The following is a 16,943-nucleotide window of genomic DNA, read 5'->3' on the forward strand; positions in this document are numbered from 1 at the left end:
CTTTCTTTCTTTCTTTCTTTCTTTCTTTCTTTCTTTCTTTTTCTCCCAATGACCAATATGGAAACGTTTTACATGATTGCACATGAACAACCTATATCAGATTGCTTACCATCTCAGGGTAGGGGAAGGGCCTTAAGGAAGGGAGGGAGGGATAGAATTTGGAACTAAACCTTGTTTTAAAAAAACAAATGTTAAAAAATCATTTTGACATATAATGGAGAGGAAATTAAATATTATATTAAAAAAACAGCCTTTTCTAGTCCTCCTCAATCTTAGTGTCTTCACTTTGAGATGATCTCCAATTTATCCTGTATACATTTTCTTTTGTACATAGTTGTGTGCATGTTGTCTCCACAATCAGACTGTGAGCTCCCTGAGGACAGGCATTGTTTTTGTCTTTTTTTGTATCCCTGATTAAGAACAGCATTTTGTAAGTGCTTGATAAAGGCTTATTGCTTAACTGGCTACTTTTGTTCTGGAAAGGAGGGAAGCAAAGGAAGGAAAGCAGGGAATCAGGCTCTTTGGCCAAGACACTTACATGGTAAGAAATAGCAGAGAACAGACATGTCCCCTGTCTCCTTAGAGTAAAAGACTCTAGGTCAGATAATCACTGTATTCACTGTGTAATCTGTATGCTTGCTATTCAACAGGTGACCTTGGTTTAACTGTTTCTCCTAGAGAAAGAACATGGATACAATTGATTATCATTTGCGTGTGGAACCATCATATTCGGACTTGGTTATTAATGTAGGAAAAGTCACCCTTGGTGAAAAAAATAGGAAAAAGTTGACAGACTCTCAGAGAGAGCAAGAAAGGAAAAAAATCATCATGGCTGCATGTGCTTTGTTGAACTCTGGAGGAGGAGTGATCTACATGGAAATGGCCAATAAATGTGACCCTTGGGAGAACATGGAGATGGGACAAGATTTAGAAAAATCCTTAAGGAACTTTATTGATCCTTTCCTTTTTCAAACCTATTTTGCTACACTATCACAAGGGGAATATTATTTCATTTTTGTTAAATCTTGGAGCAGTGGAGTTTCCCCTAAGAATAGTTCTACCATACCCCGTATTTGTAGTCAAAGTGTGGTTTTGTATGAAAGGAGTAACACGAGTACTTCAAAAATGAACCCAAGTAGAGTCGTTAACTTCTTGAAAAATAAAATAAAAAATAGAGAAAATAAAAAAAGAGAGAGAGGTGTGATCAGAGTAGAAAGCCCTCCCCCTAAAAAAGTATTAAAGACTATGAATCCTAACATTGAGGAGAGGGACCCTGCTGCCCTGATATTCCAAAGAGCCTGCCTTGAAAGAGGGGAAGTACTACCATTTCCTGAATCGGCGTTAGTAGAATTTAAACAGTTCTCAACCAAAAACATTGCCGAGTATGTAAAAGACATAATACCGAAGTACGTCTCAGCGTTTGCCAACACAGAAGGAGGATACCTCTTTCTAGGTGTGGAAGATGGCACTCGGAAAGTTAAGGGAGCCTCAAAAGAAAATGTGACCCCTGACTTGTTGAGAAAAATAGTAAGAGTAATAAAAGAAAAGATAGCCGACTTGCTTGTTGTCCACTTCTGCTGCCATAGGGATTCAATAAGCTATACAATCAAAGTTCTGGATGTAAATGACAGTGGAGAGCCCTGTGGTTATGTCTTTGTGGTCAAAGTGGAACCATTTTGTTGTGCGGTATTCTCAGAAAGGCCCATTTCATGGATTGTGAAGGATGGGAATATAGAGAGATTATCAACTGATGAATGGATGGACATGATGCTGGATGCTGACTCAGGTAAGAAAAAAAAAAGGGTACCTTCTTCCTATTCACTGCCTTTTCAGGTTACCTCTATGGTTCTCCACTGTCTCTTTCTATCTTTTGTACTTGGGCTATGAACAGAAATAGTAAAATTAGTAACTTACCTTTACATTTCACTTTAAGGTTTACAAAGCACTTTACAAATATCATCTTATTTGAGTCCTACAATAACCCTACTATGTAGATGCTACTATTATCCCCAACTTCTAGGAAACTGAGGCTGAGAATAGTTAAGTGAATACTAAGTAAATGTCCGAGGTAGGATTTGAATTCAGGTCTTTTTCCACTCCAGATTTGCCCTGTATACGCTCTGCCACCCAGCTGGCTCAGAGATCATTTACAAATATCCATCTTGAAGGTGTGCAGTGTGGGGGCTCCAGTTTGTACTCTGTTCTTTTATAACCAAGAACAACCTTGAACCTGGGTGGAAGAGTTCTGGTTCTTTTTATATATTCTTCTTGAAGTTAGGATTCTCCCTGAGGAGTCAAGTTTCTGAAATCAGATTTGATGTCTTAGTTCACACTCAGAGCAGGGTCATTATAAACAAGAAGGCTATGATCAGAGGACTGGCAATCCCTGCTTTCTGATTTCTGACATTTGGATTTTTTTTTTAAATTGAGGCAATCAGGATTAAGTGACTTGCTCAGGGTCACACAGTAAGTGTCTGAGGTCAGATTTAAACTCAGGTCCTCCTGACTCCAGGGCCAGTGCTCTATCCACTGTGCCATCTAGCTGCCTCTCTGATATTTGGATTTTAATACATTTAACAATGAATTTAAGTATTATCAATTGAAAGGATAAAGCAGCTTCCTTTATTAAGTAAATATTATTAAATTAAAGTATATTAAGTAAATAATTGATATGGTGTGGGCTTAAAAATCTCACTGAAACTTTAGGACCAAAATATAAATGATTCAGATACAATTCCATTTCTCAATTAAGATATCTGGATGTCCTATGAGAGGAACCCAATTATAGTAAGCTGTTCATTAGCAGAATGTCTTTTGGCAGAGCCAAAGAAATAGTAAGGAGAGAAATAAAGGTTAATCCAGTTAGCAGGTAAGAATAATAATAACTAGGTGTTACATAACATTTTTAAAGGTTCGAGCTTTACTTGTTTTCTCATTTGATCCTCGTAACCACCCTTGGAAGTAGTTACTGCTGTTATCCCCATTTTACAGATGACAATACTGAGTCCGAGAGATGTTAGATAATTTGTCCAAGGTCATGAGCTAGTAAATATCTGGGACAGGACTTTAACTCGGGTTTAAGTCCAGCCTTCAATAGGTTATGACCTTTTCCCAATATCCAGTTTATGTTTAAGGAAAGGCTTGTGAGCCAGCCAGAGATGTTGGGGGAAACAATCCCTTAGTGAGTTTGGGTGCTGAGAATTACATGTATAACAATGGGAGTCAATTCAATGCAGAGTTTTATTGGAAGCAATGAGGAAGAAAAGGAGGGGGAAAAAGGAAAAGGGGACCTCCATACAACTGAGGTATACACAGTAACAGAGTATAACTCATGTAAGGGCAGTGTTGTGTTTGGAGAGCACAGAGACATGGATCCATTCATCAGGAAAGGGGTGCTCCAGCAGGGGGGGGCTGCTCCTTCTGGAGGAGATGATGTTCTCCAAAGTGCCCATCTGAGGGTACAGTTCTTAAACTATGATTATGGATGGTTTCCCTGGAGCTCACCAAGTTTCTTATTAGTAGTCATGGCAAAATTCTATTTTAGGGGTTTGTCATCAGGGAGAAAAACAAGCTGGTGGTAGACAAAATATTATTTGGGGGGCACAGATGCATTAATCTTCAAATTTTCTGAGTATATTCCATAAGCTTATAGCTTTCTGTAAGGAGAAACTGTCATGGTGGTCTCAAGACCTTTAGGTCTAATCTTATAACCAGAATTAAGTGGGAATAATTAATAGAAGAAAGGCACTCGAATTAAGGGGCATAGGAAAGGCTTACTGTTGGAGGTAGGGTTTTAGGTGGGATTTGAAGGAAGCTAGGAGGTAGAGAGGAGGAGCTAGAGAGACACAAGCATGGGGGACAACCAGTGAAAATGCACGAAGTAGAGAAGAATTTTCTTGTTCAAGAAACAGTAAGGAAGGGGCAGTTAGGTGGCAGCAGTGAGTAGAGAGCCAGCCCTGGAGTCTCAAGGACCTGAGTTTCGATCCAGCTTCAGACACTTAAATACACACACAAAAAAAACTAGCCGTGTGACCTTGGGTAAGTTACTTAACCCCAATTGCCCTCCAAAAGGCAAAAAGAAAAAAAAAAGACTGTCACTGGATTGAAAAATATGTGGTGGAATATAAAGTGTAAGAAGACTGGAAAGGTAAGAGGCAACCAGATTGTGAAAGGTTTTGAACATTGGACTTTATATTTAATCCTGGAGATGATAAGGAGTCACTAGAGTTTATTGAATGGGAGACAGGTGGGGTGACATGGTCATAGCTGCATGGGAGGAAGCTGATTTTGGCAGCAGAGTGAAGAATGGACTGGAGTGGGGAGAGACTTGAGGCAGGCAGATCCACCAGCAGTCTATTTCAGTAGTCCAAGTGTGACATGATGAGGGCGTGCACTGGGGTAGTGGCAATGTCAGAGGAGAGAAGGAGGCATGTAAGAGAGATATTACAAAGGTTGGATCCACAGGCTTTGGCAACAGACAGAATATGGGGTCAAGAGATCATGAATTGTGAAGTGTGATTAGGATTGTGGTACCCTTTATATTGTCTGTCCTTTGTTCTCAAAGGGGACCAACATCCTCATGGAGGTGATGTCTTGTCTTGCACACAAATTAGATTTAAGCGAGGCAGAGTCATCAAAGTCTAGAGGCAAGACAAAAAGTCAAGATGACCAGCGATGGCCGCACCCTCAACAGTAATGGGGAAATTGGGAAGAGGAAATGGCGTGGGGGTGGGGGGGGAGAGATAAAGAGTTCGGTTTTGGGCCTGTTGGGTTTAAGTTCTCTTTAAGATATCCAGTTCAAGATCCCCAATAGGTAGGTAGAGACATGAAACTGGACAGCAGCAGAAAGGTTAGGACTGGATAAGTAGATTTGGGAAACAACATAGATAATTGAATCATGGGAGCTGATGAATTGACTTCCTTCTGCTTAGCTCAGGGGGGCAGGAGTCAGATAAATTGGTGGAAGCTACAGAATCAATTTCTGCTTGACCTAAGGAAAAACTTCAGAACTAGAACTATTCTGAAGTTTAATGGGTTGTCCCAGGATTATATTCTTGTCAACTTAAAGTCTTCCAGAAAAAGCTGATTGACCACATGGAAGGTATGTTGTAAGGTGGACTCTTGTTCCAGATGTGTTAGGTCTGAGGTGGCTTCTAACCCTGATATTCTGTTATTCATTGAGGAAGGGACAAGAGGAGGCTAACAGGTTGGTTGTTGGGTTTTTTTTTTGTCTTTGTTAAGATCTTTCACAGCTGGCTAAAGACTTTGACTCTCAGTTGGACCTGAACAATTGCCCTCCCCTCAGCAGACCAGTATATTGCAAGAAGAACTTGGAACATAAGGAGGAGCTTCAGAAACGTTTGTTCCCAGGTAACTGGCCCAAGCTTAAAGACCTCAAATTCTCCTTCTGGAGTTGATCAAGATGTTCAGTGCATTTGGAGACAAATGTCACTGAAATGAACCCACTGTGACCATTGATTCTGACCATATGTAATGTATATGGTAGCTATATAAAACATGGCTGCTCACACAAAATAAGGGTAGCAACCAAATTAACTAATCCAGTTTCTCTTGATGCTGCTCTTATGGGACATCATTATTTAAAAGAAATTTGCTCTCTTGAGTGTTGCTCTCATCCCATAAGAGTTTTACTGACCAATCTCCACTGTGAGATGTTAAGTTGCAACTTAAGCTGCAAACTTAATTTGTGGAAATTCAAATATATTTTTTTTTCTTTACTAGTGGGTACTTTTTTTTTCTAGACCAGAGATCCTTTTTCAGGTGTTTTATGAATTTGAATGACAAAAGAGTACATTTTTATTTCAATATAACATAATGGTTTTTCTTTGTAATCTTATGTGCCTCATTTATGCATTTTATAATGATAGCAAATAGCTAACACTTATAGTGCTTACCATGTGCCAAAAGCTTTACAATTATTATCTCATTTGATCCTCAAAAAACCCTGTGTTGTTATGGTGCTGTCCCCATTTTACACATGACGAAACTGAGGCAAAAGAGGTTAGGTGACTTACCTGGGGTCACACAACTAGTAAGTGTCACATCCCACTGTTTCTCCTCTCTGGCCTAGCTGCATTTTAAAAGGATCCTTCTTAGACTTCAACAGTCTTTTGAAGAGGTCCAGGACACAGAAAAATGGGTTAGAACCCCTGGTTGAGACAGACATTTTGCTCAAAGCAAGCAAATAAATAGCCTTGACACTAGAAGTGTAAATAATCCCCTAATTTATAAATATGTGGATTGTTCTTTTCTTCTATTGCCACAATAATACACTAATGGACATTTGTGCTAGCAGGGAGGCCAGTTGTCCTTTCCAATGCATTATTCTGTCTTCTACAGCTTTTTCAGAGGTTGTAGTCATTGCCTTTCCTGAAGGTGTTTTTTTCATAGATCTTCAATCCAGAATGTCCCCAACTTCCTCCTATAAACTGGAAATCTCACAAATTTATCAGACACTTTGTCTCAGTTGGCATTTTCTCAAATGTTAGCCTTTTACCAACCTTCACAGATAGAGTGGGGAAGAAAAGAACATGGCTGGATTCTGCATTACCCAGTTGAATGTGTTCCTTAAAAAGGTATATTTAAACAGAACTTATTTGTTGATATGTTCCTATAAAATTCTATGTTTTTAAAATATTCCTGTTGAAATAATGGTATCTATTATAATTCCTTCGTCCTTTACTCACATGACATCCTGCTCTGATAGATAATCCTGGCATGAAGGTGATCCTGGGCTGGCAAAGAAAGGATGAACCAGCACTCATTCTGGTAGTTCCAACCCAAATGGAAAGTTTTGAGTATGGGTTTCATGACTCTATAAGCCAATGACCAGCCTAGCTAAATGTGGAGAGACTTATTAACCAGGTTCTAACTTTTTAAAAATATTGCAAGAAATTGAGTCTACTAATGTATGGAGAAATTGTATTCTGTTTGCGTGCCTGTGAAATCATGATACATTGAAAGTATATTTTAAATCCCCATTTGAGTGTGATTTCACAAAAACATCTGCTGAAAAACGATTGTTCCTGATAACAGTAGCAATAATAATGATGATGATAACTAGGCTTTATAGATTACTTTAAGATTTGCAAAGCATTTCACAAATATTATATTATCCTCACAATAACCTTGTAAGATGTTATGTTATCCCCATTTTACAGATGTAGAAACTGAAGCAGATAGAAGTCTCTAAGGGCAAGTAGGTGGTGTGGTGGATAGAGTGCTAGATCGGGAGCCAGGAAGACCCCAGTTAAAATCTGGCCTCAGATACTCCCAAGTTGTGTGGCCCTAGGCAAGTCATTTAACCTTTGTCTCCCTCATTACCTCCTATCATTCCTATAAAATGGGAATGATAATAGCACCTACCTCTAAGGGTTGTTGGGAAGATTAAATAAGATATTATTTGTAAAAGTGCTTAGCACAGTGCCTACCACATAGCATCTATTTTTCTTCCTATCACACCACCATTTTATGGACAAACTGAGACCCAGAATGGCTAAATGGTTTTCCCATGGCCATTGGCCAAGTTAGGACTCAAACCTAAGTCATCTAATTCCAGTCCCAGGGCTCTTCCCACTGCACAGCCCTACCTCAATATAGCTTATAGCTTTTCAGTTTTAAAGAACTTTACACACTTTGACCTTTTCCTCAGATATAATTTAAAATGGCAGCCTAAGCCATCCCACCCAAAAGTGGAATGGATCACTCCAGGTGGTAGAGGGTCACTGAATGCTATCCCCACCACATTCTCCAATTGCTAGAGATTGTACAGTGCCAAAAGTGGTACAATCATGAGAGTACCGTATTAGGAATTGTAGGTTCAGATACTGGCTTTTCTTTTTGCTTAGGTGATCTTGTACAAATTCCTCAATCTCTCCAGGCCTCAGTTCCTCATCTATAAAATGAGGGCATTGGATGAAATGGCCTCAGTGGTCCCTTCCAGATGTCTAGATATATACTTAGCTAAAGAGCAATGTGAAGGAAGGGTGATACTACTCATACAGTTCACGTCACCGTACACATCGAGGAAGAAAGATTCCAATGTCGATATTTCTCTTGAAACGCTTGAGTGGTTTTCTAACTTATTCTCATTGTTTCCATGTCTAGTACCGTCAGATGAAATAAGATACAATCCAGATTCCCTCTGCCAGGAGCTGTTCTCAGAACATGAAGGACTGGAAGAGCTGATAAATAAACAAATGTATGAAGAACAGTGTTCCCAAGGAATACTGATATTTTCTAGAAGCTGGGCAGTTGATATTGGCTTACAGGAGAATCAGAGAGTCCTTTGTGACGCTCTTCTTATAACCCCTAACAGCTTGCCGATTTTATATACAGTCCTCAGGGAGCCACTTCCTTGTGGAGAGGATTATTCCAACCCCACCGCCTTTATGCTAAAGCAAAAGTTGGTGAACACTGGCGGTTACACTGGGAGAATATGTATTATTCCCAAGGTTTTGATCCTGAACTCTGGAGGTGATATAGAGGTCCCCAGGAGCTCTGGCAAGACTATTCTTTACCCTTCATCTTACAAAGTGACAGACGAGGAAATGACAAACCTGCTCCAGTCCCTGGTCATAGTCTTGCTCAGCTTCCGGTCCTTTTTAAGTGACCAGCTTGGCTATGAGGTTCTAAACCTACTCACAATTGAACAATATAATGTGGTTTCAAAGAACCTTCACAAGACTCCAGAATTGTTTGTCCATGGCTTCCCTGGAACAGGGAAGACAGTTATAGCCATGAAGATCATAGAGAAAATCAGGAATGTGTTCAGCTGTGAGAAAGAAGAGATCCTCTATATCTGTGAAAATCAACCCCTGAGGGATTTCATGAGGTGAGCCCCTCTCTGTCCTGAGCTAGTGTGCTATGGTTAAAAAAAAATCTATCTCAAGGAGTGACTGTGGTAATTCAGAGCTTGATTCTCCAATTTTAAATTGTCTATGCTCCCTTTTTCTCTTCCTTTATCCCTCCTGTTGTCTGTTTTCTGGGTATGTTATAACTCGTGGAGAAGTACAGGAAAGAGAAACGAGGTGAATTAAAACGAATCCAATCTGACAGTGTTAGGAAATTCGAAGTGTTGGGGGCCCACTTGTGCATTTCTGATACCCACATCAGATCCTTTCTTCCACTAGCACAGATGGAAAGTTGTTGGAAGAGAACTGGCCAGGGTGGGAGGTGTATGTTCTCCTAAGGACATTATGGCCACGGGACCTCAGTGGTTCCATAGTCACAGAGGGGTTTCTGGCAAAGCTTGAGCATGGAGGAAAGGGAGGGGGAACACTTATGAGTAGGATAGAAGGAAGGGGGTGGCAACTGAATTGCATCTTTTTGGTGGGAGGGAGTTGAGCAAGTGAGGTTAGGTGACCTGCTAGTAAGTTTCTGAGGTTAGATTTGAATTCAAATCCTCCTGATTCCAGGGCTGATGCTCCATCCACTGAGCCATCAAGCTGTTCCAAATGAATTGTAATTTAAAGGAGGGATATCAATAGGTAGACATCATAGAATTTATGCCAGGTATGTGGGACAAAGTAAGCAAAAGATGGAAGGTGAAGGATGATAGTTTCTGGGTGAGAGCTGATTTTGCTCCCTATCCCTCTGTCTCCTGACTTTTTATTTTTCAGAGAGAAAGCTATCTGTGAAGCTGTGACTTGAAAATATTTCTTGTCACACTACTTCAAGGAAGTTAAGCACATTATCATTGACGAAGCTCAGAATTTCCGTGAGGAAGATGGTGACTGGTATGAGAAGGCCAGGAAGATCACTAAGAAAGAGGGGATTTCCCCGGGGACATTCTGGATCTTCTTAGATTATTATCAGACTAGTCATACAGATTCTAGTGGCCTTCCCAGTTTCTCTGAGCAGTACCCTCAAGAACAGCTCACCAGAGTAATCCGGAATGCAGATCCCATAGCAAAATTTATTAAACGAAATATGGAAATAATCAAAACAAATCCTCCATTTAATATCCACCCAATGTCTTTGAAGATGCTGGATGAAGCTTGTTGGTCTTCAGGGGTTCAGGGTGTCTGTAACATTAGGAAGAACTTGACAAGGGAGCAGATTGTGAACTGTGTGGCAGAAGAGTGCAAAAAACTGATCCGAGTGGGTTATTCTTCCAAAAATATTGCTATTCTGGTCAGCACATGCAAGGACATAGAATATTATGAAAAACCATTAAAAGAAGCAACTAAAAAAATCAGGGGGCTCAGGATCAGCTCTGACCCCAATGAAAAAGGCAATTGTATTGTCCTTGACAGCATCAGGCGTTTTGCAGGGCTGGAAAGGAGCATCGTGTTTGGGCTCAATCCTGTAGCAGTCTCTCCATGCATTTCATTTAATCTTTTGGTCTGCTTGGCATCGAGAGCACTCACACACCTCTATATCTATACAGAAGGATAGAATTAGGTGTAGTGACGGAGCAAGAAGTCCAAGTAGAGCTCGGTTCCTCAACATTCCATCATAAACAGGAACATGCCAAAAGCAAGCCTGAGTAAAAGAAAAGGAAAGAAAAGAAAAAAGAACACTCATAAGAAAATCACCTCTCAGCTGGGGTGGAAGGTCAGTTAGCCAATATACATTTATTAAATGCCTATGCCTACTCTGTGCTAGGGAGAGAAGGTGAATTTTTGCTCATTGAAAAATAAAATAAAATACAATTTTGGAAAAAAAAACCTCACAAAATGAACCAAGGCCAATTGATGGTTTTAACAGAGTGCCAAGATGCAAATGGGATCCTTAAAAGTCATCAACATTTTTATACAGGATTAATAAAAACCAAGAGGAGATGATGGAAAGAGATAATCCATTCAAGACAGCTACAACAAGTGAAATTAATGTGGCATTAGGACTTACAGAAATACAACTGCAAAACACTGTACAGAAATAAAGGGGAAATGCTCCCTGTTGGCTACTCTCTCCCAGTATTTCCTGCCCCCTGCCAACCCCTGAAATTGTCCATGATGAGTGTATGAAACTCCACGCCATTTGTATCCTCCCTACCCTGTGTCTGCTTTTACTAGTTCCACCCACCACCCTTGCTTAGATCAGAGATAAAATTCAGATTGCTCTTATTTTTAATTATCACAAAATCCCCATCTCCAAGAAGAATGTGAACCACTGAGTGAAAGCTTATGGATTAAAGGACTATACCAGATACTGAAAATACTTCCAAGGGCAAGCCTACCATATCCCATAGTTGTATTTTTTCTCCTTGCCTTCTTCTTAGACTAAATGAAAAAAGTCAAACTATAATTTTAGTCTTTGGCTCTCTTAGAGCTCTCCAGGAACAGTCTTCTATGTTTCTGAATCCAAAATTACTTGCTTTTGGAAAAAAACACAAAAATACTCCAAAAATCTAAGTTTTATTTGTAGAACAAATTGACGGTTTCTGACACAAGGTCTAACCTCTTGAATTCCTGAAACTGCATGGTTGAGGTTCCCCAAGAGACCAGCTGGGAGGAGGGTAAACAGGCTGGAGCATGCTACAGTGAAGAATTTTGTTTGAAGAAAAGAGATATAAAGAGAAGAAATATAAATCCAGAAAAACAAATCAACACACCAAAAGAGTTCTAATGTATGCATTGTCCCAATTTCATTATTCCGTACATTTGCAAACCTTGACTTCTTGGGGCATGTAACGTAAAGTGGTGGCCAGAGCCTGGAATCATGACCTCGAGTCTCCTCAGAAAATGGAAACAGCAAAAGAAGCTCCAACTGTCCTATGGGGAAACTTGCACATGATGCCAGGCCATCCCTGGCACTATGTCTTTTTTATTCTGTTCCTATATATCTGACTTGGCCTGGGGTTGGCGCAGGGATTCATGATGTTACTTTGTCCCGCAGCTGCCCAGATCAACTGGCCCCTTATGAGTAAACCCTCCCAATTAACCTAATTAGCCCTAATAAAACCTCTTAATAGTCCAGCTGGCATGGGCCTCTCTTACTATTCTCTTGGACAATATGCCACCCTACAATTGGAATAATTAGGGCAGAGCAGATCTACTCCCTGATAGGAAGGTGTCTTCTCATCTCAACTTGGTCACGATGATTTTACAATGTTCACTTTTAATGTTTTTCTTGTTGGTCTTTCTATTTTCATTGTTGTAGCTATTGTGCATGTTTCCCTGGCTCTGCTTACTTCACTTGGCATCAAATTCTTTCCATGCTTCCCTCTAATTATCACATTTTTTATTTCATGTGTATCAATTCACGGTAATATTCTATTACATTCCTGACTGTACAATACTACAATTTGTTTAGCTATTTCCCAATTCATGGACATCTACTTTGTTGCCAATTATTTGCTACCACAAAAAAATGTTATTATTAAATGTTTTGGCAAATAAGAGCCTTTTTTTTCAGTGTCTTCCTTGGGGTATATGATAAGCAGTGCAACCTCTGAATCAAATTTATTTTTAAAAAATTAATAAACATTTATTCTCTTTCCCTCCCACCCCACCACCAAAAACAAAAACAAAAAGGCAAAACCAGGCACTTACAATAAAGAGGTATAGTCAAACAAAACAAATCCCTGCATTGGCAAAGTCCAAAAATGTATGTCTTTTTCTACATCTTCGATCACCACTTCTTTTTTTTTTTTCTAAGCAATCGGGGTTAAGTAACTTGCTCAAGGTTACACAGCCAGGTGTTTCTGGGTGGGTGCTAAGTGTCTGAGCCTGGGATTCGATCTCCAGGTCTTCTCAACACTGGAGCCGGTGCTCTTACTCGCTGTGCTACCTGGCCGTCCCCAATCACCACTTCTTTATTAGGAGATGTATAATAAGCTTCATCATCATTACTCTGTAATCTTGATTGGTTGTTGTGTTGATTAGAATTCTCAAGTCTTTCAAAGATTTTTGTCTTTAGGTCATTGTTATTGTTTAGATGTTCTCTTGGTTCTACTAATTTCTTCTGCATCAGTCATGCAAGTCTTCCCAGGTTTCTCTGAAACCGTCCCTTCCATCATTTCACATAGAGCAATAATGTTCCATTTTATTCATATATCATCATTTATTTAGCCATTCCCCAATTGATTGACATTCCCTTCCTCTCCATTTCTTTGCCATTATAAAAAAAAAAACAGCTTTACATATTTTTAAAAACACATTCCTCTTTCTTTAATATTTTGGTATATACCTAATAGTGGTATCACTGGGTCAAAGGGGTTTGCACAATTTGCATATGGGTATGACTTTGAAATAGTTCCAAATTGCTTTCTAGAATGGCTTTACCAATTCGTAGTTCCAACAACTGTACATGAACACCAGTAGTTCCTGTTTTCCCTCAGCCCCTCCAATAACTTTTTCTTTTTTTCATCATCTTTGCCAATCACATGGGTGTGAAATAGAACTTCAGAGTTGTTTAAATTTAGATTTCTTTAATTATTAGTGATTTTTATCACATGGCTGTTGACAGCTTGGTTTTCTTCCTTTGAAAACTGCATATTAATATCCTTTAACAATATTAGACAGGGAATAGTTTTTATTCTTATACATTTAAATTGGATTTCATGGATCTATTTTCCAGGTCAGTTGTTTTTCCAATGAAATATTTCACATTGTCTTCTATTTTTTCATTCTTTTGATTTTTTTTTCTAAATTTTTTATTTCTCAGAGAGTCATTAGGTTCCATTTGCTCCATTCTAATTTTTAAGAAATTATTTTCTTCAGTGAGCTTTTAGACCTCCTTTTCCATTTGACCAATGCTACTTCTTCTCCTCATTGACTTTTTGGACCACTTTTGACCTGTTTTCCTTTACCTCTCTTACTTGACTTTCATAATCCCTTTTAAACTCTTCCATGGCCTGAGATCAATCCACATTTTTTTTGGAGGCTTTGGATGTAGGAGCTTTGACTTTGTTGTCTTCTTCTGAGTGTATGTTTTGATCTTCCTTGTCATCAAAGTAAATTTCTGTAGCCTGGATTTTTTTCTCTTGTTTGTTTATTTTCCCAGTCAATTGCTTGACTTTTTAATCTCTTCATTAAGGTAGGGCTCTGCTTCCAGTGTGGAGGATGTACTCTCCCAAACTTCAGTGGTTTTGTGCAGCTATTTTCAGAGATACTTCTAAGGACCTATAAATTTTCAGTTCTTCCAAGGTGATGTGATCTAAGGAGAGCTATTTATTCCTCTCCTGTCCTGTGTGCTGGTCCATGAGTGACCACATGCACTCTTTTCTGCCCTGGAACTGTGAGGATGGTTCCTTCTCCACTGCTTCCACAAGCTCTGCTATGCCAGTGCTCCTCCTTACCCCAGGAATGCAACCCAGATCCAAATATGGGCAAAGCACCAGAGTCCTGCCTCAGTACCAGCAAAGAGACCCCTGTAATTTCCTTCTGATCAATTGTTTGATCCGCTTACTGTCTGTGTGCTGAGAGTTCCAGAAGCAGCCACTAGGCTACTGCTGCCACTGCCTCAGGGCTGTGCTGCAGCTGGGGCTGTTCTGTGCTCCTCTCTCACCCACATCCAACAGACTTTTCCTACTGACCTTCTAGGTTGTCTTTGACCTTTGTGGGTTGATAAATCTAGAAACCGCCACAGCTGTCAGTGATTCTGTCCCCTGAGGACTGCTCTAGGTTTGCTGGGACCCAGTCCATTCTGGTGCAGCCTGCCTTATACTGTGCTCTTCTCATAGCCTGGTGCAACAGTCCTTTCCTGTTGACCTTCCAGGTTGTCTTAGGCTAGAAATTTGTTTCACTCTGTCTTTTTGTGAATTCTGCTGCTTTAGAATTTGTTTAGACTCATTTTTACAGGTATATGGAGGGATTTGGGGAGAGCTCAAAAGAGTCCCTGCCTTGGGGGCAGCTAGGTGGTGCAGTGAGTAAAGCCCCTGAGTTAGGAGGACCCGAGTTCAGTTCCTGCCTCAGACACTTAACACCCACACACAAAAAAATAGCCATGTAACCTTGGCAAGTAACTTAACCCCAAGTGCCCTCCAAAAGGCAAAAAAAAAAAAAAAAGAGTCCCTGCCTTTACTCCACCATCTTGGCTCTACCCTAAATCTTATACATTTAAATCAATTACTTATATGTCTTAGAAATGAGACTTTCATCAGAATAATGTTGCAGTTTCTTTTTTTCCTCCTTAGTTACCAATTTCTTTTCTCATTTTAGCTATGTTGATCTTGTTTTAGTAAAAACTTTAATTTTATGTCATCAAAATATGTGATCCTCTCTATCCTTTGTTTGGTTATGAAGTGTTCCCTTATCAAAAAAATCTGAAAGGAAATGTCTTCCTTGCTCCTATAATTTATAAGGTGACCTTTTTGTGCCTTTATTGATATATGGTAAAAGGTATTGAACTAAACTAATTTCTGCCAGATTGCTTTCTGGTTTTCCCAACAGATTTTTTTTGTTGCTGTTGAATAGTGAGACATTGACTCTTAAACACAAAACATTTATTAAATTAGAAGGCAAAAGAATAACCATATCACTCAATATATGGTAAGAGCAAGAATAATCAAAATATAATAATCTACTCATAACTTTGGGTTACATTCTTCCACCAATGCACCACATGGTGTCCATGGGGAGTTACATGAGTAGGCAAATACTTGGGACAACTCATGACAATGAAGTACAGGCCAGAATGCCAATGGTCTCTGTTAGGAAACAGTCTGTATCACATATCGCCCAATCCCTTTCTGAACCTCTTCTCTCCTCTGCTGGATGAAGCCACTATTCTAAGACCACTGAAACTAAGTTCTTTTAATAAAGAAGCACCATTACAATACATTAATGTACCTTTTCTACCCCTTTGAAGAGCTGAAATGTTCACATATGATAGGTACTGGCTGTAGTACCTTGCAAATACATAACAAATATTTTCAGGAGCACTTTTTTTTTGGTAGTAGCAAAACATTGAGAAAAAAAGTAGGTGTCCACTGACTGGTGAATGTCTAAACAAATTGTCATATATGAATGAAATGGGACATTATTTTACTATAAGAAACATTTATTTTGAAGAATTTAACTGTTGTACCTCCCTTAGGGATGCATGATGAAGGGATTATACCCCCCATTTCTATTTCACAGCAGATACAAATATCCTCTGACTGCTTCCAGTCTGCCATGAGAAGACTTTAACTACTGAGCTAGAATTCCATGGATATACTAAAGGGACAATATCTGTCCATCAGGCCTGTCTTTACTGTTTGCCTCAAGATAAGCAGTCAACTGTCTGAGTTCAATAAGGTTAGTGGGGGATGGACGCCCTTCCTCTCCCCAGGCCCCACCCTAGCAGCACATGGTCTTCTAAACAATCGAATTTCTGGGATGAGTCTTCCTTCTGTGTGTCTCCTTTCTTTTGACATAGGCATTCTGATGTCTCAAAAGGAAGCTGGCATCTTCCCCCCACATCAGGCTATCTGAGCAGTGGGGTATTGGCTATTGGAATTAGTGACTGCAGAAATAATGGCAGAAGAGAACCAGCTGAGAGGGGAGAAATCTGCTGAAGAGAGAGGAATCACTAAAGCCAGGAGCCCACTTGGCATTGATAGGGTTGTACTCACTGGAGTTGAAATGGAAAATAGACATGAGCAACCCTGTTGCACCCATATCTTGTCAATGGATTATAATCATTCTATAATTCTTCTTTTTAAAGAATTTCCTTTCTGTGTGATAATAAAATCACTTTTCCATACTGTACCTGATTCATGTATGTTTATACTTTGGATAACTGTTACTTCCTTCTATCCCTCCCACCCCAATCTCCCTACTCAGCTACTGGTGAGGACCCCTTAGACTACAGCAAAAAACAGAATTATTTTTAAGACCTGAGGTGGGGGTAGAATTGGAGCACTAGGGATCCTGGTTCCCCTGTTGAGACAAGTAACCTCAAAGCAACAAATTTAGAGGAAACTAAGAGAGAAGGTACGGGACAAAAATTAGTAAAAGTTGCCAACCCTATCACCTCAGCCTAGGGGAGAG

General features: G+C 39.6%; 2 protein-coding genes across 2 annotated transcripts in view; one reads left to right on the top strand and one right to left on the bottom strand.

The window, feature by feature from the left end:
- Positions 1 to 12,365, top strand: part of SLFN11 (schlafen family member 11) — a 17,524-nt gene extending 5,159 nt beyond the window's left edge. The window contains exons 2-5 of the mRNA XM_069089944.1: positions 651 to 1,786; positions 5,242 to 5,370; positions 8,128 to 8,854; positions 9,642 to 12,365. Coding sequence (XP_068946045.1) covers positions 688 to 1,786; positions 5,242 to 5,370; positions 8,128 to 8,854; positions 9,642 to 9,672 — 1,986 coding nt within the window. The 5' untranslated portion in view covers positions 651 to 687 and the 3' untranslated portion in view covers positions 9,673 to 12,365. The remainder of the gene's footprint in view (positions 1 to 650; positions 1,787 to 5,241; positions 5,371 to 8,127; positions 8,855 to 9,641) is intronic.
- The window catches only part of LOC138162605 (protein SLFN14-like), a 29,874-nt gene continuing 23,304 nt past the window's right edge, over positions 10,374 to 16,943 (bottom strand). Inside the window, exon 6 of the mRNA XM_069089943.1 lies at positions 10,374 to 10,506. Within this exon, the coding sequence (XP_068946044.1) occupies positions 10,467 to 10,506 (40 nt within the window). The 3' untranslated portion in view covers positions 10,374 to 10,466. The remainder of the gene's footprint in view (positions 10,507 to 16,943) is intronic.

This window comes from Petaurus breviceps, unplaced genomic scaffold (assembly GCF_028583685.1).
Source record: "Petaurus breviceps papuanus isolate PSGF00001 unplaced genomic scaffold, PetGlider_PUasm1.0 186, whole genome shotgun sequence".
Taxonomy (NCBI): domain Eukaryota; kingdom Metazoa; phylum Chordata; class Mammalia; order Diprotodontia; family Petauridae; genus Petaurus; species Petaurus breviceps.